The sequence below is a fragment of the Tyto alba genome, unplaced genomic scaffold (assembly GCF_018691265.1).
Source record: "Tyto alba isolate M040663 unplaced genomic scaffold, T.alba_DEE_v4.0 Super-Scaffold_32, whole genome shotgun sequence".
NCBI lineage: Eukaryota > Metazoa > Chordata > Aves > Strigiformes > Tytonidae > Tyto > Tyto alba.
The window spans coordinates 1,737,659-1,761,047 of record NW_024881307.1 but is presented as its reverse complement, the minus strand read 5'-3'; the positions used below and the strand labels follow the sequence as shown (position 1 = coordinate 1,761,047).

At 51.3% G+C, this 23,389-nt stretch overlaps 1 protein-coding gene across 4 annotated transcripts in view; it reads left to right on the top strand.

The window, feature by feature from the left end:
* Positions 1-23,389, top strand: part of KIRREL3 (kirre like nephrin family adhesion molecule 3) — a 334,179-nt gene that overhangs the window by 262,599 nt on the left and 48,191 nt on the right. For all 4 annotated transcript variants that reach the window (XM_042800434.1, XM_042800433.1, XM_042800432.1 and 1 more), the window contains 2 exons: positions 16,130-16,287; positions 19,945-20,095. In XM_042800434.1, coding sequence (XP_042656368.1) covers positions 16,130-16,287; positions 19,945-20,095 — 309 coding nt within the window. The remainder of the gene's footprint in view (positions 1-16,129; positions 16,288-19,944; positions 20,096-23,389) is intronic.

Sequence of the window (23,389 nt, the reverse complement as noted above, 5' to 3'; positions counted from 1 at the left end):
CTGCCTGGGCTACTTTTCAGGCTGTTACGGTGGTCTGCAGGCCAAAAAGGCAATGGCACATACATCTCCTATTCATGGAGATCCCTGCCTCCCTTCTACCGGAGTCCTGCGAGCCAGTAATGGGATGAGGATGAGCAGGAGGGGAAGAAAAATCCTCGCTCAGTGGAAAAAACACCCCCAAATCCTCACTGGAGCAAAGCATGGGAGGAAGAAGCGCGTACAGAAATCTCAGCCTCTCCGACACTCAGCCTCATTAGGAATGGTGATCCCCTGACATGGAGCGGCAATTTACAGGCACCATTAGCCTACGCCAGAGACAGAGAGACGCTGAGAATGTCCTATTTTCTGCACCTCCTGTATGCCACACGATTTGCAAGGGATAAAAATAATTAGCTGGAGTGTCTCAGGGATGATTGGCAAGTACCCGGGGGCTGGGAGTTCCCCCCATGTGCCATCCCCGTCTCCAGCTCTTTGAAAGCAAGGGAGGAAACTTTGCTGAGAAGCCAGCTCTGAGCGGCGAGACGCTGCCGGGTCCATGGGAGCAGCCTGGGCAGAAGGAAGCTCTGCCTGTCAGTTCTGCCAGGTTGCTCCTTGGGCATTTGCGTGGAGCCCCTGCCAGCATCTGCGGGGCTGCAGAGGGATGCTGCCCCTAAATCTGCTGCTGCCCGGGCAGGCTGGTCTCATGGGGACAAGCCAGGCTTTGGGTCTCCCCTCTTTGCAACAGGTAGTACTTGGCTCCCGCCATCGCTTCCCTCCCCATCCCTCCCTCATTCACCTCTGAGCGGCCTCCCAGCTTTTGAAGCTCACGATTTTTTTTCAGTTAATTATTAAGCTTGCTAAATTGCACCATCGGGCTGTCATTAGTAACGGAGGGGGTTCGGGGATGGGGCTGGGAACCACCTGCTTGGCAGCCGTGTGGTGGTACGGGGATGAGTGGGGAGAAAAGAAGGAGCTTGGCATCCCTCCCCAGCCATCACCCCACCATTCCCAGCTGGTTTCCCCACCAGCAACCATTTGGGTCCCTCTTTTCCCAGCTTTCTGCCTCTTCTTGCTTGTTCTTCACCATTTAACCTGCCACCTCGGGGCCAACATGCCCTGCTCGTCTCGCAGCTCGTTAAGGCACAGCTAGTCTCAAAATGAGAGCTCATAAAGTGATGTAGCCAGTGGCTTTCCAGCACAGCCCTCTTTGGGTACAAAGCTGGGTGACTTTTTTTCCACTGCTGCTAAGTTCACCAGGAGTTATTTGTTGTGTGAGTCAAAGCTGGCAAAGCGCTTCAGCTGGGAAAGGGCAGCGAGAGTGATTTGTGTTCCTGAAATCATTCACACGTGAACCTTTCCAAAATGAAAGGTTAGGCATGGGAAAACCCCAAGTGTCTGTTTTGACACCTTCCAGACATCCCCTTTTGTGCTAACTCAGCACTTCTGGTTTAACAAAGCTGGCCTAAATTCCCGAGACACATCCCCTTCCCATCCAGCACAGCCTGAGCTCCTCTGCCGCCTTCCCCCGTCAGCCGCCGAGCAGCCACCGCACCAAAACCCTCCGCGCCTTCCCCGCCACGTCCCCACGGACAAACTGACTTTGTGCTTTCTTATCACTCTCTCATCCAGCGGCAGCTGGGACCCGAGTGATTAAAACCTCAGAAGGCAGGAGGGGGACTTTGATGGATGCTTTTGGTAATGCCGGTAGCATCTCTGTCCGTACACCCTGCCGCGGAAATCCATCTTCTGCCGCGCAAGAGCTGTTGCGGTGTAACGCGGGGGCTCCCGGCACCCCTCGGCATGTGTCTGGCCGTGAGAGGGTTGGGGCTGGTGGGACACGCCGAGCATTTCAAGTGATCTCCCATTTAAGGGTCCAAGCCCTCCTCGCTTTAATGGGACAGCTCGTGTCCCGGCCCGCGGGAGTGGAGGGCACCGGGGATGTCCGCCTGCCAGGGGTCCAGGGACACATCCCGGCCCCTCCGGCTCTGCGCTGGGCAGCCTCTGCCACCAGAAAAAAAAATAGCTGTGGCCAAAGATGGCCAGGCAGCACCTACAGCAGCTCGCGCTGTCTTTGGCCGTGTCATGAAAGCCATCTCAGAGTCGGGGGGCTGTAGCATCCTGTGAGCATTGCCGTGGGGCTGTGGGCCAGGGGTCCGATGGTTGTGTTTATTTTTCTGTTAGCATTTAGGGGGGTTATTGTATGGCTTTGTTATATACTTTTATTAATGCCTTTGGGATCCATTTGTGGGTCAAACCGAGTGAGAGCTCGTCACACACGCGGTGTTTTTGGACAGTGGGAATAATGTGAAAGGCCTGACAGAGCCCCTCAAAACAGTTCTCCCCCCAAAGGAATGAAAAGCTGATATGCCATTAACAAAAATAGCATCGCCTCACAGCTTGTTCTGTGTCCTCTGAGACTTTTTTGCTGTGACTGACAGGGGTCATTTCTGCTCGGCCCCGTGATCAAACCAAGCACAGGCTTGGTGAGAAGATACCGGGTATGGTGGGAGTTGAGATGTCCTGGCTGCATCGCTTCATCGGGGGATAAGTAGTCACGTCTCCAGTCTAGGGAGGAGAACAGACTTAGGGGAGTTGCTGCTTTTCAGCCCATAACGTTTCAGAGATGTGAGATGGAGGGAGAATATCTAGAACTGCGAGAAATGAAATAAAATAAAATTAACCAACAAATCAGAATGAAATGCAACTATTTCTGTCACAGTAAATCCCAGGAGTCGTCACTCAGACACCTTGTGCTCGCTCCCCTGTTCTTTCCTCACCTCGTTTCCCAGGTCATGCTGAACCTGCTCAGATGCACCATTACCCTCACCCTCCAAGAGGAACAGGAGTCCCTGACCAAAATGTTTCCCCTGTTGACATGCTGTTGCCTTTTTTGCTATTGATTCCTTAATTAAAAAAGAATAAAATTCCACCGAAGCAGACATTTCTCTGAAACACTCCATCAGTCAGGGAAAAAAAAAAAAAAAAAAAAAAAAAAAAAGGAAAAAAAAATCAATATCCTATTTAGAAAAAAGAAAAAACCAACATTTTGGAGCAGATTTTGGAGCAGCTGTAGGTAGTACTTCTCCAAGAGTAACGGCAAAGAAACACCATGTCCTGCAGCAAGCAGTGGGCTCTGGTACCTAACGAATTACACATCCTCACCCCAATGAGCCTATGAGCACCTCCTGCATCTCACTCTTTTACTATTAACAGTTGCTGAGCTGTAAACTGCTCATAAAGCAAAGCATCTTTCAAAATCAATTAATCAGGGGGTGGTAGGGAACCATAACGTACCGTTTTCTTCCGTGCGTGTCAGGGTCTGGCCTGCGGGACAGGCTAGGAGGAGACTGGGTGATGCAGGGAAGATGCAGTCAGCTCAACTCTACTCCCCTCTGCCGTTGCTTTAGCTCAACTTGTTTTGTGAGCTCTTTCTTCCCATGCTCTCCAATCTCTTTTCTCTTCACTGTCTTCCTTTCATCTGGTCTTCTCCCACAAACCCAACCGTTTCTGTTAAGGTTGTCACCATTTTTAGAGGGCTGAAGTCCAGGGAACCTACCCATCGTCTTGCCAGGTGCTGTAGAGAGGCATCCCCATCCCTAAGGGCGGGGTGACACCTGTAGCTGTGTGCTCCTCTCAGAGAAAAACCCTTGCAAAAACACCAAGACATAGCAAAACCAAAGGCACTGTTCTCAGGAGGCTTGTGTCATGGCTTTAAGCAGGCACCAGGAAGGACTCCTGCCATTGCATCCCGATTTTTTCTATTACTATGCAATTTGCAGGCTATCAGGGCACGCTGTATTAATGGCTCTGGCTCTGTGGGGATGCCTTCAAAGAGGGGACCTGGGAGTGAACAGCAGCCGGGGGGGGGGGTGGAATTCCCTCTGAAGAGACATTCCCAGATTTGGGTAATTTATCTTAAAAAGGGGATCTGCTAATGGTTTAGGCAAGGATGAATGATCTCACAAAAAGCTACAGGACGGGAGGGCAGACAAGGGCGTTCAAAGTTTGCGCCTGCAAGGCTGAACCTTTTCCACAGGGCGTGCAATGGAGCTGTGCAGACCGAACCCAGACGTGTGTCAATGCTGGGAACATTGTGATTGACCGTGCTCCCTCCTGGAAGGGCTGGGTTTGGTCTCCTTCAGAACATCTGGCCCCAGCCAGTGTCAGAGATAAGGCATTGCGGCACATTGATCAAACCCCCTTCTGAGGGTTCCCAGATTCATCCGTAATGATTTGCTCCACCCTTGTTAAGGAAGGTCTGCGGAGCCCGTGACCTCTGCAACTTCGGGACACAAGTCCCTGGCATTCGTGGGACCCGTCGTCTAGATAACATCATCAGTGGGTCAGCTTGCTTGATTTTTAAATGCACAGGACTTAAAACATAGCCGAGGGGGGGATGTTTCTGGTTTGCTGGAGCAGAGTGTCTGGCTGCGGTTGCACTTTTGCGCCAGGAAATCTGCCACGGGGCTGACTTCGCAGCTGGTTAGCATGGTGTGCCACACCACGGGAGCCCTGCTGTCCTGCAGGTAGGAGTGGGGTTAGGACCTTCTCCGGCAAAGCAGTGGGAGAATTTGGGGTGCGAGAGGCTGCCTAAGAGCCTTGGGCCAGGCACGTCAGGCAAGAAGTGTTTCCTAACAGACTAGAGCCCCCGTGCTGGATGCCACAGTGGTTTTGAGTCCAGCTGCGTTGCACGGCCGCGGTACCGGGGAGATGGCAGTGAAGAATAGCGCTGACAGATCTGGGACATGGCAGGGGATTAATCCCTTCGTGCGGCCTTCGTTTACTATTTCTGATGGTGTCTTACACCCAGGAGGGTTCGGCTGGTACCCAGATCAAAGCTCTCCGCTCCCAGCTTACCCCTGCGTGCGCCGTCCTTGTCTCAGTGCTACCACAGGGCAACTGTTAAGCGCCGTATTTCCATCTCCCCAGTGGGTCTCCCTGGCGTGCGCTGCCCTGGATTCCTCAGCAGCAGCACAGCCAGGGATCTGAGCAGGAATCTCCCCCGACAGAGGCTGGAAAGAGCATCGCTCAAGGCGATGCGCAGCCCGTTCCCACCTAGGAAGGAGGGATCTCCAAGGACTTTCAACTGCTGACCTGCAAACAGGAGTATTGCCTTGGCCCGGGCTGATAGGTGCTGGAAAGGAATAGATCAGACATGGCTGTGCTTCGTTTCCACCAGCCACAGCGTAGAGATGAGCTAAAGGCAACACCCCGCATCCTCATCTGACCCCACGTGAGCCCGTCTCCATCACAGGCAGCCGTGCTTTGAGGTCCTGGAAGCCTCTCCATCCCTCCAAACTCAATCTGTGCTGAAGCCAGGTGCTCCGCGCTTGGGAGCAAGTTATCTGTGCCCAAACAGAGGTGGTTGAGTCAACTGAGCTTCTCTCAATCTTCTTGTCATCGCTGCCCAAGCTGCAGAGGTGAGATAGGAGATTTCCTGGCGGCTGTTGGGTCGAACCCAACACGTCCATGGAGATCAGCGTGGGCAGCGCTGCCTTCTCAGCCCAGGCAACAGCCTAAAATCCTGCACGCCACCCTTCCTAGTCACCCAAAGTTAATGGGGGTGAAACGTCTTCATCCTTCCCCTCGGTTTGATTCGCTTGCTGTGCAAACAGCCGGGACCCGCGGGGAGAGAGAACCCCCAGGAACAAATGAACAGGCGTCACGCGTCCGTGAAACGGCAGCAACAGCTCTCATCCTAGGCACGGGCAGTGCCAGGGGTTTCTTTTTTCCCAGCCTGGCCTGAAGTCTTGTCTTTTCTCATCCCATTCCTGTTCCCAGCTTCCTTGGTGACAAGTCCTGGCAGCCAGCCCCAGGCTTTCTGCCTCCTCCTCCAGCCCTGGGCTGGAGCTGAGAAAAGCAGTAATAGCCAGCTGCTTTGGGGGGTGGGCATGGTTTAAAGGGGAGCATGTGATAAAGCTGTGGGCTTTAAGAGGACAAAAAAAAAAGAAAAAGCATCCTTTCACCTTTAAAAAAAGTAAAAAAAAAAAAAATCGATCCTCCCAGACCCAACGTAGAAAAAAACTTCTTCATATTGCAGTCTAGGCCTGACAAGGCAAGCCTGTGGTTTCTCAATCAAATGACAGAGTGCCTGGCGTCGGTGGGAGCAGGCAGGGCTCCTCTCTGTCATCCAGGGCCAGCTCGGCCAGCTCAAGCCAGGTACCAGCTGGGCAGGGCTGAGAAATGCCACCCGGAGAGGGGAGGGCAGAGAGCCCCTGCCACGAGAGTGAAAATTAGCTACTGAGCTGGGAACCGGGCAGGAGCCCGGAGGTCTGAGGCTGGAGATGCAGCAAGGCTCAAAAACCAAAGCTCCCCTTGCTGTCCTCACCTTGCAGGGAGTGGGGAAGGGCTGTGCCCATCCCCAGGGGATCTCCCACCCGCCGTCGGGCTGAGATGGGGAGTTTTTCCTGGTGCTGAGCAGTGGGAGGTGATGCCCACCCCGCTCTCTAGCAGGGGAGAGGGATGAGTCCTTCCCCTTTCAGCTCATTACCTTAAACATTTGTGGCTTTGCTGGTGCTCCAGGCTCCCAGCAAAGCCCACCTGAAGGGAAATACAGGTTTCAGCTGTGTTGGGTCTCCTGTCCCTATAAGGGCTCAGCACTTTAGGACAGTACAGACCTGTGGCTAATTAACAGAAGAGTTGTTGGCTAATGGCAATCAAGGCATTTGCAGCCCCAGGATGAATCCAGATAATCAAGCCCCTAATCTTAGCGAAGGAGTCTCAATCTCCCGTTTCTTCCACCTGTGCTCTGCATCACAGAATTTTTGGGGCACCTCCTGGTTTCTGCAGGACCAACAGCACCCAGGCACACTGGGGACACGTGCCCAGGGAGCACACCAGGGCAAGCACCCAGCGGGCATTTATTTCCAATTTGCTTGGGCGCCGTAGATTTGCGCAGAGCACGGCAGGGACCCGGCGCTCTGCAGATGAGACCTGCTCTCGGTAACAGGCAGGCACCCCACGTGTGGGTGAGAAGCGGGCCACGCAGCTCCGAGGGCGCTCGGATGAGTCTCGGGCCTTTGAACCTCGCTGGAGAAGGCAGAATTTCTCCCATCCCATCCTGCAGAAGATGAGATCTAAGAGCAGCTCCCACCAGCAGCAGCTGGCTGAAGGAGGGGGCCAGCTCATGGGGTTTGCTCCAGAGCATATTTTCTTCCCTTTTTTCTTTCTTTTCTTTTTTTTTTTTTTTTTTTTTTTAATGAACAGTAATAATCCTCTTCTTTTTTTTTAAAAAACAATTTGAAAATATCTGACATACGGGAAAAATAATGAATTCCATTTTTCGCCTGCGTTCTCTGATCTGTCAGTCTGCACCCAGGAGCCGTGCACACAAGGGGAGGAGGAGGAGGCAGGGGGTGCTGGCCTACATTGGGGAGATAATAATTTCCCTGCCTATCCCCCCCTTCCAGGAGAAGGTTCAGGCACGTCCTGCAGTTGAGGGGAAACAGGAGACAGGCTGTACCACCAGGTCCTTTCGCAGTCTTTTGCTTTAGCCCTTTGTATTTCTGTTTGTGGGCAGGTATCTGAGGTGGTTTGTGGCTGCAGGGATGTGCTTGGAGGACCCTTCCGCAGTACGGCTCTTCCCTGGTGCCCCTGGGCTTGGAGACTTGACCCCTCCGGGTCCCTGCTCCTTCTCCGTGCCTGCTGACTGACAAGCCCTCCCTCCAAAGAGCCTGGGGGCCAGGAGCAGGGACAAGGGGCTGATCCAGCTGGGAAAGCCTGGGATTTACAGTTCCAGTTAAGCAGCCCACATAGCCTGTTTGTGCCTCAGTTTCCCCTCTTTGATACACGCACAGTTAGTTCCCTGTGTGAATGTTAGTACAGTGGTCGCAAGGCCAGTTGGGCAGATAATTTTTCCTCCCTTCCTATCCTGTCTCTCCTGACACATCTGGGAAGCTTTACCCCGACCTTCCTCCATCCACTGACAGCCAGAATTGGAGCCATTACTCACGATTGCCGTGGGTCACACACCCGCCTCTCTCCTTAATCATCAGCAATACCCTTCAGTTTAAGGAGAGCCAGGGCAACTTATCATAGACACGAGCAAAGCAAAACACCTCCCTCTAAAGACTTCAGGACCCAAATTGGGGCTTGGCAGTAGCTGTTGACATGATCCATCCAAACACCTACTTGATTGGGAGAATTAAATGAGGACCTGGCAAAAGCAATATATTTGCTGGGGTTGTATTTCCTTTTCGACTGGAGGGGGAAATCTTAAGTTTCTTACTCTTTGCAGAGAGAGTATTTCAAGTAAACAATCAATACCTGGCCAGCTACCTGTCTGTGTGCATGCACAGCATCTGGCTGTTTATTAAAGCTTGGGAGTGTTTGCCAAAACTTTTTTTTTTTTTTCCCTCCCATGAAAGGCTTTTCAGTAGAATACAAATGCTCACTTATCCCGTATCAGATCTGTTCGTGTTTTCTCCAAAAAATGGATGCTGCCCAGAGCCAGGTCTCACAAAGGATGTCAAAACTTTGAAATGTGGTTTAATCCAATCCAACATGAAAATAAAAAAAAAAACTTTATAGGAAAGAATGTGAGACCAACCCCCCCCCCATCAGCTTGAAAAAGCAAACAGTATTACAGTGATAGTCTTCCACATGACCTGGAGAGCAATTTGGTGGGGGAAGATCAGCCCCTCCTGGGCAAGGAGTGGGAAAGCAGAGCTGAGCTGGCTGAGCTTTGCTGCAATTAAATGAAACCATCTCTGCAAAGTTTTTTGGGGTTTGAGGCATCTGCATTCTCCAGCAGGACACTATTCCACTGGAGAAATCCAGCCTGCTGACCCAAAGAAATCTAGAACACGTGGGATTTTCAGTGGCTGGATGTAAACAGAGATAAATCGTTAAAGAGGGGGGTGAAGGAAAAAACAAAAAAGGTTTTAGGAAATAACAGCAGTTCGTTTCCCGTGAGCTTCTTCACGTGAGGAAGGTCCACGCATCACGTTCAGCTGCAGGGACGGACGGACAGGAGGGAAACAGGGATGCAGGTGGCATTAGGTGCTGAGCTGCCACCCTCCCTGGCTCGGGATGGAGAGGAGGCATCACTGCTGGCAACCCACCCAGACACACACCCCCCGAAGTGCCACAAGACAAATAGGACCGAAAAAGAGATGCGCTATTTAAACTTTCATCACTGTTTTTCTCCCTGCTCCCCTTGTTTCTTTTGATTTATTTTTTAGCGCGTTTTCCCCAGGCTGTGCTGTTCGCCTGCATCTGTTTCCTCTCCTCCTTCACTCGGCAGCAGCCAGGCGCTTTTCCGAGGGCACCCGCAGCTGCCCGGCATTTTTCAGGCTGTCCAGGCTCGGCTCCCGCGGGTCAGCGAGAAGAACGAGGCTGCAGAGCTCCAGCAGCATCAGGCTGGGCGCAGAGGGGCAACGGGGGACCTCTAGACATGACATCCTCCTTTTGCTCTCCACCTCGAGCCGAGCAAGGACCCTGGGGCTGTTTGTTAAGGCTTGTCTGGATTGCACGGACCGTAGGGGAGCCCCGTCCCATTGCCGCCCTTCCCAGGGTGGGTGACCCTGCCAGGGCTTGGCATGGGAGAGGCGCAGGAGGGGAGCCAGTCGTGCGGGCATCCCCCAAACCTCCCGTCCCACGGCAGTGTCAGAAGGGCCGGGGGCTGGCAGCACACGGAGGGGGCTGTACGCTTTTTGAAGCGGTGCCAGAGCTGGCACCGCAGCCAGCGTGGCCTCTGTAAATCGACAGCACACAACACAGACTGGATTTTGTTCAGGCTGAATTTTGCAGAATTTTTTGAGTTTGTGTGTAGGGAAGGAGGACACGAGCAGCTTTGCTGATTGTTTTCCTTGCCGAAGAGCTGAGCCTCATCCAGCTGAGCAGCCTGCAGCCAGAAATCGTCTCCAGGTTTCAGATGCAGGATGCAAAGAAAAATCTGGTCAGTCATGCTTGGAGGGGAGAATATTACCAGTTGGAGTCAGGACTCTCAGCCCTCCGACTGACCACATTTGCAGGCTCTGGACCACGTGCTCTGTATTGTCCCTTTTTCCTTACCTGCCAAAGCTCCTCATCTGAAGAGGGACTGCAATCCTTACCGCATCAGGAAGGGGAGAGGTAGAACAGATGCATGTCAAGGTGGTTGAAGGGAACATGCAATCGCAGGCCAGAATTAGGTTTCCTCCAGAGCACAGGTCACCAAGCCCCACAGACTTGTCATAAATCTCCAGTTAGGGCTGCCCTGAAAAACATAACTTGTGACAGCACTCAGGCACAGCAAAATCTCAGCCTATAAAGTGTTGGACAAAACCTAAGAGCCTGTTTATATCCTTCCCAGCTCTGAAGAACTGCTGGAAATCTGAATCCTAAATGTGTAAAGTCCTGATAAAGAAAAGCTAAACACTGATGTAGCTGTAAGCTGCTCTGCAGTTGGTTTAGGCCCTCACAATCTGTAGCCTTCAGGCTTGATCATACAGTGAGACCCTAGGCAGTCTGGTAGAAAACTAGTGCCAGAAACACAGTCCCTGTAAGGGGATTCTCTTATCCAGTGTACCAAGCTCCATCCTAAAAGCAGTTTTGTTTTCTAGCCCCTCTTCATCCTCTTGGGAAGCTATCCTAGATACCCAATGGAACAGAGAACCTTCTTTCTTCCCCAGTGTCCAAATCTTGCTGATTTTTCCCTTGTCTTCTCCCGACCTTCCCCCAGTTCTTTCGCTACAACCAGCTGTGGGTCTCCCAGCCTTCATTTTCCCAAATTAAACAAGGAAATCTCTTCTGATCTCACCCAGTAGGAAAGCTGCTTTTTTCCCCTTTGATCAGCTCCCCAGCCCTTCTCCATGCCTATCCCAAATTGAGTTCAACATCCAGGAGTGTGGCCAAATTCCTCCAAGAGCGTCTTGCAGAGCAACGCCACTGGCCTCTGCAAAACACCCCCAAAGCTGGTGTGGAAAGCAGACATTGGCCGCAAAGAGAAGGCAGTTCCCTGCAGTTACCAAGCAGAGAAGAGGATCTGCCAGTCCCAAGTGGAACACAGAAATGATACAGCAGCTAATTAACTCATCATTTTGCTGAACATCATTAACACCAAGCTTATTGTCACAGTTACACCCCACCAGTCTTCCTACATTAGCCCCTTGCAGAGGGCAAGTGCCTGCTCCTTTTTGGAGCAGGACAGGATCTTCCTGGGGAGGTAAGGAGACCTCGGAGGCTGCAGGTTGAATCCTGCTTCCTTCACAAGCACCTTGCCAGCCAGCAAACCTGGACTCAGGTTGCCCCAGCGTGGAGCAGAGATTGGATTTTGCAAAGGCAAGCACCGTTTGCAGGGTTTGTATTGCAGAAACTTCCACACAGCAAAGAGCTGTACGCGGGTCAGGGCAGCTCCTGGGTACAGTCACCCAGAGCAAGTGTACTATGATGCCCTCATAAGCTTGACTTGTCTACAAGAGGCAAACATGCCTCTCTGACAAGCCTACGATGCAGTGGCTGAATACAAAAACGCTTCGCCGCGCCAGAGCAAAGCTTCCAGATCCGTCCTCGCTGCTTGAGAGGGTCAGCTGAATCCCTCCAAGCTGTCTCCCTGGGGCTCCCTGTGCTTTCCTTACTGCAGAGACAAAACACAGGAGCAAACATAGCCTTGTTCAGCTTGGCTTCATCGTCTCCACAGGGCCTCGTATTTGCAGAGAGCTGTCTTGCTGGAAGGTGGCTGGTGCAGCTAGTACTGCTAGCAAACCACTGCAGAGAGCTGGGGGTGCTTTTGGTCTATGCTTAGACCCGGCTTTGGGGCTAGGAAACACCTCCCAACCATTTGCCATCACCAGGAGCACCTTCTGGTCACTGTTTGCTCAACACCCGTGTAAGATGAAGCCAGAGCCCCGAGTGCCACAAAACCCAGAGAGAAGATGAGCAATGCATCAGCAGTGCCTTACCCAGGGGATCCTGTTCCTCGGGGACACTTGTGCAGAGTCTCACCTCAGCAGAACATGCCTTGCAGATACGTGGCTCAGAGCAATCCTCGGGGGCTGTTCAGCATCTGCCTCTCCAGCCCAACAGCTGGGTGGCCCTTCCCCACCCGAGAGCATTCGGGGCTTGAATCTGTTAACACTGTCCCCAGAAGAGGAGGCTGGTTACACAAACCCAACAGCAAGGAGGTACCAGCCACATCAACAGAGAAAAAAAAAAAAAAAAAAATGCAGTGAGCATTAATTAGGAAATAGTGGCTGGAGGGCTTTTTGCTTTCTCCATTTCGAGGAGCTCACTCCTGCCTGGAGGATCCTGTTATCTCAGTAAATATTGCTAATAATTGAGGCTCTGTCTGCTCACCACAACACTGTCCAGCTGCTGGGAGCATTTAGAGACATCTATGTTATTTCTCAGCCAAAGCTGCAGTCTTAGCCTGGGGTGTTAGTTGAGCGCCGAATAATTCTGCCCGGTCTCACTGATTAATCATACAGTTAAGTCTTGCAGGGTGGGACTGTATGAAGGAAAGCCTCTAACTAGCCAACTAATTTAAGAAGTTGCTGAATGCACAGCCCAAGAGCAACACTCATTTGTTTGTATTTCTTTATGCCAGTGTGCTGTAAAATGTGCTTTTCCCAAAGCACTCCAAAGGGCAAGGAACAGAGACCCCAAGCTGGCCTTACTTGTCCAAGCAGCCCACAGCTATGGAGAACAGATTAATGCCTGTCCAAGGCTGGTTTAAAAACATTCAGCAAGCCCTGTGTTTTGGCAGAAAATCAGGGGTTTGATGGGGAGAAGCTTGTCATTGTTTCTTTTGTTTGCAGTGAAGGAAAAGGTCTCCAGCTGAGGTCCTGGGTGCACTGTGAGGAACAGGGGACCTTCTGCTGGGGTGTTTCACCTCCCATCCCAGAAGGTCTCCGTGCACTGTTCGTTTGGGGATAGTCTGTCTGGTCTCTCAACCCGTAAGCAGCTGCATGTCATCCATCTCTCTGGCGTGTTCCTACTCTTGTGGGCTTGAGCCATCGTGGGTCCCTTCTCTTTCATTCTTTTTAAACTTGCCAGGCATGTAAAGGTTAACTCCATTTTCCTTGCTGTCAGGAATAAACCTCTCCCCGCCCTGCAACCCCAAACAATTATTCCTATTTATATCCCTGTATTAATCAGAAAGGCTAGCACTTCTACGTCTACGTGATTAAAAATTAGGAGACCGGATTCTGTAGCGGTGCCTTATAATAATAGCCAATCCTGGGAGCACAGTGAATGAATAATGGATCGTGGCTCTGTGCTACTGGGTTCTTGCTTTCCCTTCTTTCTTCTCCCCTTGTTACCTTTTTCTCTTCCTCCTCCTCTCCCAGGCTGGAGTCTGTGTGGGGAAGGAATACATCCATCCTTCATTCTGCAGAAGTTAGAGCTGTTGAGAGACATTGCTGATTCCTATTCATCAGATCCTCTCCTCCCCGACCAGATCCCCTGGCTAGTGAGCCTGGAGACCATCAATAATTCATGGCTACGTGAATAACTCAGGGATGATAACCACTTACTCGGGAAGACATAATCAGGATCCATTCTCTTTTCTTCTCATCTCCTTAAGCAGCTCCCCAAGTCTTGCTGCTATTCCAATAGAGAGAAACAGGAGCAAAACAGTAGGTTAGAAAGCAAAGTTTTCTGGCACAGGGAAGACAAGTGGTTCCACGTTTGTCTGCATTGGGTGGTCCCCTGTCCCGTGATGTCCCCTAGGTTTCATGGGCAGCTAAGGGGACAGGCTGGATTGCTTTGAGGGACTGCAAAAAAAAACTCTTCAGATGTCAGCCAGTGGGACCAGTCATTTACAGGACATCAGTCAGGAATATTAAATATCTCACTGCAAAAGTCCCTTCATTTAATTCTAAGATGCTCTTCAGAGAAAGGCTTGTGGGTTGTTTTTTTCCCTGCTCCACAAGATGAATTTCCAATATTTTACAAGCTGAGGTCAAATTCAATTAATAGCTTCAGTGAGGGGGAAAAACTATTGAAAAGTTTCTGGTTTTTTTTTTAAAAAAAAAAAACAGTATAAATTCATCCAATGAAAGGGTGTTTTTAAAAAGTGAAAATAAATAGTTCTTTAATAGTTAAATAGCATCAAAATGAAGCAGAATTTTCCATATTTTCATATTTCAGAGGCTGATGCATTTCAACTAACCCAAACCACAGATTTTCACATTTTTTTCACTCTTGTAGCCTGAAAAAAATGTACATTTTGGATCCATGTTGAAAAGCTTTTTTCCCCCCAGTCTCAGGGTTCCACCCACTGAGCTGAAAAATCCCATTACTCACAGCGTTTGGCAGATGTGTATGTGACCAGTGTTGTGTGCAACCAGCACATCTGCCTTGCCTACAAATCCTGTGCCGATGCAAGCAGCCACCTTTGAATTGTCAGAGAACATAATCCCTTTCCATCTCCTGATTTCAGTCCAGCGCTGGAGGAGCCAGTGAGGAGTTTTTAAATATTTCTCAGCCAGCTAAAACACTGGGACAGCTCAGGAGCAGAAGCGGAGGCGTACTGGGGGATTTCAGAGAGGGCTTTGGCCAACTTTGACGTTCGCTTTGCACGGCTCAGCCTGGTGCCAGCCAGCTTGGGGAGGGGGAACGAGCACTGACTCACAAAAGCAGCTCCACTTTGGTGGAAAACTGGCAGGTTTCCCCCAGCTGCATCCCCTCAGTAAGGATGCTGAGGGGTAGGAGGCTTTTGCCACCTGCTTCTGAGCTAGGTGTGAAGCAGCAGTTTCTTCCTCCGTCCTTTGCTAGCATGAGATCTTCTGCTCGGGCAAGAGGGGTTGCAACGGAGATGCCTTCCACTGTGTCCTCTACATTTCTGCTGGCTTCCCAGTGCTGCAGGGGCCCCAAGAGCTCCTGAGATGGATGGGCAACACATCTATCTGTAGCAAGAGCAGCGTTTGGTTTCCCAAAGGATCTGGTTGGGAAGAGCTAGACTGGAAGCTGTACAGACCTCTCCACCTTCAGAGCAGGTCTTGGCTAGACAGGGTAGCGGAGATGAAAAGTCCTCTCTGCAGGATGAAAGGACAACCTCTCACTCCAGCTGAATTTCCCATCTCGTACCATGCTGGGAGTGTTCAGAGATGCCAGGCTTCAAGAGCTAGTCACAAAAGAGGAGACCATGCTCACCCCTCATCTGCTCCCCTGTCTGCATCCCTCCTTGTCTCTGGCACGAAGTGCTTCCCAACACAAGAAACAGATGCCCAGGGGCTGTGTGATACCAGCAAAGCCACGTCCTGTAATGAGGATGCAGCCTCACACAGGCTGTCAGGCTGAGGTGGCTTCAAAGGAAGGTTCAGATCTTAAATGTCTCCTTGACACCCCCAGCGAAATCTGCTTTCACAGAGGGAGACGCTTAAAAGACTCACCGTGGCAAGAGGGAGTCTGACCGAATGAGAGGAGTTTCACAGCCTTTTGTGCGGCGAGGCGGCAGTGCAGGCGAGGAGTGAGAGCAACACAGAAATCAAAGCAGAGCAAGGGAGTGCTCAGGGGTTCCTCCATCCCTCTGTCACGGAGGGCTGGCAAGGGAGCCCTCTTCAAAGGCAGGCGTCTGGAAACCACACTCCTGATGCCCATAAGAAGCCGTTCCCCCTCCCCCCAGTGCAACAGGTAACCATCCAGATCCAGCCCCCCTGCCCTTCTCCTCCAAATTGCCCTCGTCTACCTTCTAATTTGCAGCCAGAGGCACAGGGGTCAGACCAAAGCCCCTTCAAGCCCCATCTCTTGTGTCCAACAGCAGCCAGTTACGGTTGCCCGGGGAGGAATAGAAGAGCAGGACCAGCAAGCAGGGGTATTTCTTTCAAAAACTCACCGTCCTCCCAGTTTGCAGCTCAGGGACATCATGGGCCAGAGGTGTTTCTGAGTATTTAGTAGCCCTTGGGGGATTTCTCTACCACAGGCTTGATCCTTCATATTACTGCAAAGCTCATGCAGCCACCTGGTGCACTTCCCCTCTAAAACTTCAGCCAGTTTCTCCAACTGTAGTTCAAATCTGGGGCACAGCTTTCACATGAGCAGCAAAAGGCAAGCTGGCCATGATGTGGTGAGATGAAGTTACATGCTGCCACAGCCACATCAAAGCCAGCTGTGGAGGTTTGAGAGGTCACAGTCCAGTCCTGGCAGCCCAGATCCCCACAGGTAACTCCAGGAAGGTTGGGTTAATGCTAGCAAATGACCCTGTCTCCTCTGTGCTGTTTCCTTGCAGTTCCTCCAGATGATCCTGTCATTATGGGGGGGCCCATCATCAGCCTGAGAGCAGGAGACCCCCTCAACTTGACCTGCCACGCAGACAACGCCAAGCCAGCAGCCTCCATCATCTGGATGAGGAAAGGAGAAGTCATCAATGGAGCCTCCTACTCTAAGGTGAGGCAGGATGGGGCTGGGGACAAAGGCTGTGCTCTTTCCTTGCTTCAGAAAGGTGTGCCAGGCCTGACGCTGCTCTTCACACAGCCCCAAAACATCTAGGGCAGCACCTCCAGCTCTGCAGAGCTGAGACTCACCCTGCCTCACCCCACATCACCCCATACAGCCTTCCCGATGGAGAGGCTGGGAGGAAAACAGTCAGGAGGTTGCAAGTGAGAAACCACAAACCCCAGCTGGGCTCTGCTCTGAATTTGGCTGGCTTTTTGTACCCCCCTCACAGCTTATAATTGCCAGGCATGCCCAACTCTCCCCCCAAAATCCCACCTGGGTGTGATGTTAATATTGTGTGCAGCACCACACAGCCAACACTGACCCGGCCTTGGCGATAGCAAAGCCTCTGGATCAAAAGGTGGTTGCAGTGACCTACCTCCTCCAACGGCAGTTTTCCATGCAAAATTTTCAGGGTTGTTGGCATTTTTTAATTTAAACAGAAAGCCTTTATTGGGTCGTAAAGGAAAACATCAAAGAGCAATCAACAGTGTACTCAGAATGGGTACCCACAGGTTCTCCTGTTTATAGACACCTGATGTCTGCTAAGCGCTAAAGATTCAGTAACACTTGACATTTCTGATGAATATTTCTGAAGAACAAAAATTGAGACATAAAATGGGTCAGTTTGCAGCCATTTGTAATGCAAGCAAACTTGAAAGTCAGGAGTCAAAGGCATTCCTCTCAAGCTCCTGAAGATCTTTTAATAAAGATTTCACCCTCTGCTACCATTGTGAAGCCTCCATCCAGCCTCCTTCCAGCAACATCCCAAGCTGCTCGGGAAAGCAGAGGAGCCAGAACACCCTCCTCTCCTCCCTGTCACTCTGCAGAGCACACGGTATCTCAGCTGAAGCTGAGCTGCCTCTTTGTAGCTGATGGGTGTGAACGGAGGGGGGAAATTGCCCCATCTCCCTGCGTGCAATGCAAAAGGCAGCACTAATTAAAGCTGGGGCGAACTGACCTCTCAAATCAAGTGGAATTAATTAAAATGCAGGCCACTGACATGCAGTTGTTTATAACCTGTTCCATTCACCCCAAGCCTTCCTCCCCACTGCAGACTGCTCAGATCTGGCCCTGGGGAGCCAACATTTAAGCCCTTTTCCCTTTCAGGCCCACAAGCAGTGGGTAGCAGAGAAGGAAGAATGCCTGCCCCTCCTTTATTTTTCTTTAAAATACTTCCAACAAAAAAACCTTTCTGAAGCAGAGCTTTTCAGGCTGCAGCTCCATCTTGCATGCAGTAGAGATTTCCATAGCATTTTAAGCAGTTGTCAGGGATGGAAGCATATTCCTCTCCTCCTGGGGTCAGGAAGAACCTCAGTTTCTGAGGCTGAACTTCAGTTTCTCCTGACTTACTGGAGGTCTCCATGAGGCCCTTCCACAAACACATCCCTGCCACAAGCAGGGAAAAGCAACCAGCTGCATCAGCACTTGTCACCATAGGTGCCACAGTCCCCCCCACACACACACACAGAGGAAACCTTAACTTGATCAGCTTTGAAAAACAGCCTTCAGAAAAACTAACAGCCAGTTTTAGACGGTTTTGGAACAGGAGGCTTTGATTTGGGGGGTCTGAGAAACCTTTGCCTTTTGAAGTCCCCTTGAAGGTCATTCCTCAACTGTCCTCCTCCTGCTTTTTCAGTAACACTAAAACCCAAGCCAGATTTCATTTGATCCAGATATTCCAGTCAGCCAAGAAGAAACCCTGTTCAGGTTACTGATTGCCTGAAACCATTTATACTGAGTGATAATTTCTTTGTTTTTCTGAATTTCCAATCCAGCAACTGATTAATATGCAGCCTCCCTGCAATCACAGCCAGACAGTACAAAATAGCCACAGCTGACTGACAACCCCCATACTTACCCTGATCCCTATTTGAAGGGGACAGGGAATGGTCCCTATAGACATAGGGGGTACTGGAGGATCCTGCAGGGTTTGGAGGCTACTCCAAAGCTCAGGGGTACTGTTGGGGGGAAGGTCCTGCCACAGGCTTAGGGTTCACCACGTCCTCAGCACCAAAAGTGGGGCTGTTCCCTGAGGGAAGGGCACACGGTGTGACAATAAAGCAAGCGCAGGGCGGCACAGCATCCTTACCACCAAGGGCACAGCACCAGCACAAGAGGAGCAGAGCCGATTTGGTGGTTGTAGAAGGGTCAACCACAGCTCAGCAATCTCCAGGATGGCCATAGCGATTGAGGCAGCTCTGAAGTCAAGCCAGGAAATCCAGCCCACACCACCACACCCAAACCAAGCCTTAAACTGGATCTGGAGCGTCAGTACAGCTCCTGGGTTTATGGGGGTAGAGCTCTTGGGTGGAGCGCCCAGGTGAAGTTTGTCAGGGTAATTAAGCACTGTTGGTGCACTCGGGCCCTGATGAGCATGTATTAATAGGTCTTGGTCCTGCTTCTCCTCAGCTTCTGGGGCTGATTGTGGTGATAACTTCTTGGCACCATTCTTTGTCTAGTGTGCCTGATGAAGCACAAGCCTGTGTGCATGAATGCTGGTGTCACGATGAACCCAGGTGGTGAAAGCGTTAGTCTTGCTGCCGTATGTTCATAATTTAATAAAGCACTTATCTTACCTCGTGAGGCGGAAACATGAAGGATACAGACATTGAGAGAAAAACTGCCTGGCAGGGTCCAAAATACATAGTTATGGGATGGGTGTATCCATGGGCATTTACCACTATTATCAACAGCTGGGAAAAGCTGTGTTTCTGGCATTTCTGGTCCCAGCAGATGTTGATAAACAGGAGAGAGGTCAGAGGAAAGCCCAGAGAACGATTAAAAGATTGAAAACCGTGCAACTTCTTGAGAGCCTCTGAGGGCTCGATCGGTTTAGCGTACCCAAGACAGGGCTACAGGGTGACGTGACCACGGTCTGTCAGAACTTGCAGGAGGATTAGGAGTTTGATAAAGCAGGGCTCCTGGGGCTCGCCAGTAAAGGCATGGCAAGGCACCACGGCTGGAAGTCAGATAAGTCCAGGGAAAAAAGAAGGTGCCGAGGCTGAGCAGATAGAGCTGGTTAACCACTGCTGTACCAGGTTTTGGATCTCCAGCATCCTCAGGTCCCCAGCACGGCGATCACCGGCATGAGGTGGGCCAGAGTGGTGATGATTTACCATGGGCTGGGCTGGACCACTGCACAGCAGGCAGGGACCCATGGCCAGGATGAGTCCTGTGGTGCTGGCACTCAGCATCACCACTATGTAAAGTGGCCCGGGAAGCTTTTTGCACTCACCTGGCGTAGGTGCAGAAGGTGACAGCAGATTCAAGGAGCTGGTTGCCCTGCCTGTCCCCTGGATCCCTCTTTCCTGGGACCGATGGGTGACATGTACCTTGGTGGAGCGGTGATTCCCAGCTCTAGGCACAGCGGGGCTGGAGGGAAGCAGATGGGAGTTAAGTGCCCAGGTAAGTGTAGTGAAATTTGTCCCTGCTATCCCCTAAGGCTTCTTGGCAGATTCCAGCCAGAGGAACTGTTACTGCAGAGCACACTGCTTGGCTGAGAAACTCGGAGGAGCAAGGGCTAGCTGTGCAGAGCCTGGCATGAGGGGAAGGGGCCCCTCTCCTGTAGGGCGCTGCCTTTTCTCATCTCTGTTTCTCCCCCCACAGACACTTCTCCGCGATGGCAAGAGGGAGAGTATCATGAGCACCCTTTTCATCGCCCCCTCCGACATTGAGAACGGGGAGAGCATCGTCTGCCGCGCCACCAACAAAGCCATTCCCAGTGGGAAGGAGACCTCTGTCACCATCGATATCCAGCGTGAGTACCCGGCCGGCTCAGCTACCTCTGGGTACTGTGTGACCCCAGCCGCTCTCCTCTCTCCGTCGCTGCCCCAGGGCCGCCCACGTTTGGGGGTTCCCGTTACTGGGATTCACTAGGTCTCATCTCCCCTGAACTCCCTGGCGCTTCAGACGGACACGAGCACCCGCGGGGACAAGCTGCTTCCCAGCTTTTGGTGTCTTGTGCCCGTGGTTTTGAGCAAAAGCAGCACCAGCTGCCAGGGTCTGGCTGGGCAGTGGGCGTTGCGCGTGGCCCAGCTGTGTGCCCAGATCCAGGCCCTCCGGGGTCTCTGGAGCAGGGATAGATCCCAAATGGTTTTGGCTGAGCAAGCAGCGTCTCTTTACGCAGCCAGTAGCAGAGGTAAGGCCCGTTAAGATTTCTGGTACAAAAAACGCATGTTTCCAGTCTTACAGGCTGTTCAACAATGCGTTTTTTTGTGTTGTTCTCCACTGGGATGGCATGTTAGACACCTAATCAGTGGGAAGTCTCCCTCCCATGAAATACAGCTAGCATCAGTCACCATCTGATGGGGACAGGTGTGTGTCAAGCGCCGTATCACCTACCCTTCACCGTAAATCCATGAAGCAAAATCTTCCTTCCTTAGAAATGCACATTTCACAGATCTCTTCCCTCCTCCCCTGCAATAGCTGTTGCTCTCGGGCTCATCCTGACCTCCCTCTAGCCGGGCTTCATTTGCACACACAATTCCTGCAGCTGTATTTACCAACAATTTGCAAATGCAGGTTGTTCAATATTAGCATGCCAGCTGCTTTCCAGAGTCCAATTAAAACTGGCTGAACAAACTCAAGCACAGCAGAAAATTCACCATTTAAGACTTCCAGCTTTTGCTGCCGGAAGATTAACAGGCTCTTGGGTCTCTGGATAGCATGTCCTGACAGAACCGGCCAGATAAAATGAGATAATAGCATGGGTTATTTCACAGCCGGCAAACAGTTACAATAGCTGGAGACACACACGCATTCTCACAAACAACGCAAAGCTGGAGACATCATTACACTGTGCTGTACAGTGCGGGGCAGGAGACGTGAGCTGAATCCCTGAGCCGGGTGGAATCTTCTCTGAAAAGAGAAAGGCCCAATAAAGAACACCAATTTCCACTCCGAGCCATTAAATACTCCATGCTGTGAAAGTAATAATAATAATATCCTATCTAGCTATTAAAAGTGTGTTGTTCTTAATGAGGTCTAATGAGGATATCAATTTCCCAGTGCTGGATGGGTGGTGGAGGGGTAGAAAAATACCAGGATGGATTAACCAGCCCTGCGTCGAGGTGGATTTCATCCTGGGTGCAAGAGCCTGCTCTAGCTGCTTCCCAGTCCGTTAAGTTTTCACTCTCAACCTAGTAGGCAACTGACTGCCTTCACTTTGCAAAGAGCTAAAGGTACTTTTCTTAAGCAAACATTATCTGGGCCACTCGTTTCTCCTGGGGAACTGTCCTGGGCAAGGCTGGCTGCAAGGGCCAGGTAGGCTGCATGCCCTTCTGCACGCCCCAGCGATGAAATGAAGTCCTTCCCGCGGGTCTTCCTCCAACAGCTAGCCGAGAAGCAGCGCCTTGGGGGAAGAAAAAGAAGTTTCTGCAAGAATAAGGAAGGAAGCAGCAGTTGGCTGGTGAGCTTTCCCCAGCCTGGCACAACCCGCAGCATTTCACGGCACATCTCCCCCTCCACTGTTCACACCGTAGCGAACGTTGCCCAGCTGCAGGGTTCGAAAGAGATGGCCTTGCAAAATAATCCCAGAGAATCAAAAATAATCCCTCCCAGGAAGCCGCGGCCTGGTAAATCACTCCTCCCTGCTTTCGTTTTCTTTTGCAACTCAAAAGGACATCAGAAATGCTCACATGCAGCAAAGAAACACCAGGGTGGGGGCTATTTCCTACACAGGCTGTATGCACACGGTGGGAGGGAATATTCTCTTTCAGCTGATGCAAAGTTGAAGTTTGGCTCCCATCAAGCTCATGCAGGCACTGCCTGACCATCTTAGCAGTGATGAAATAGCTGAGTCATAAAACCCTCCCCTTCCAAAAAAAAAAAAAAAAAAGTGTGGGGGCAGGGGAAGGAACTGGGGAAAAAAGGAAAAAAAAAAAAAAACAGAGCAAGGTCTGTAATGGAAACACTAAGCGACTCCAGCTGGAACATCTGTTCAATGTGATTTCCATTCCACCAACCACATCAAAGTCAGCCTCCTGTGAGTTATGCGCCGAACATCACAAGTGGGATTAAAATCATGTTTAATAGTTTGATATGCCATAAACTATTTATACTGCTAGAGCCCAGTGGCTCTATGGAAATGCACATCCAGCATGCCGGGATGGGGAGGAGCAGGGTTATTGCTTATCCAAAGCCATTTGCTCCAAGCCTCTGCATACACATGTGCAGTTGCTCATTTTTGCACCCTTTTTTTTTTTTTTTTTTTTTTTTTTTTCCCCACAGCAAGAAGGTATTTGACTGCATCTGTGCTTTTTGCAGGAGGTGGGAGTAGAAGGAAAGCGGAGAGGGTCTGTGGACCAGGGTGAAGAGCAAAATGAGGGCCACGTCGCCGTGTTGGAGGGTCCCCTGCTGTGTTTATCCTTGTAGCGCTGGAGTGTTTGATTCCCTTTCGTGCTTCCCGCCGGGGAGCATGAAAGCCCAGAGCTGAAGAGTCTGCTCCCACCTCCTCATCCCTCTTGATTTGGCCCACAGGCTGCTTTTGGATTCAGAGTAGAGGTTTGGAAGGGCTTGTCCGGGGGCCCAGAGGGGAAAAGGAGCAGCGCAGGAGCCAGCCCGGTGCCGGCAGCCCGGGGAGCCCAGCCCCTGACCCAGCCAGCATTTCCCAGGTGCTAATTTAAACTGGAGGGAGCGTTGGGGATCGCTCGGGTGCCTCGCGGGCTGCGTGGCTGGCGAGGAGGGATGCTGGTCCCCCGGTGCGAGCGTGCTCGCAGGGATACGCGGTACCTGGCCGCGCGAGCATTTGCATGCACGCTCTCCTCCCGGCCGCCTGTAGGCTGGCTCTCTCCGATACCATCATTCAAATTAATTACAGGAAGCCAGGCAGGAATTATAATTGTAACCGAGTGGAATTACATTCTGATGAGTTACAATTTGTGTCTTTTTTTTTTTTTTTTTCCTTTTCTTTTTAGTTTAAAATACCCCAAAACACACTCGCACACACCAGCCCAGGCTATCCGCAGCACCTGCTGCCTTGCGGGGAAGCTACCGCAATATTAGAAGGCCCAATCCCATTTGTGAGAGGCAAGATCAAAGACTTTAATTCATT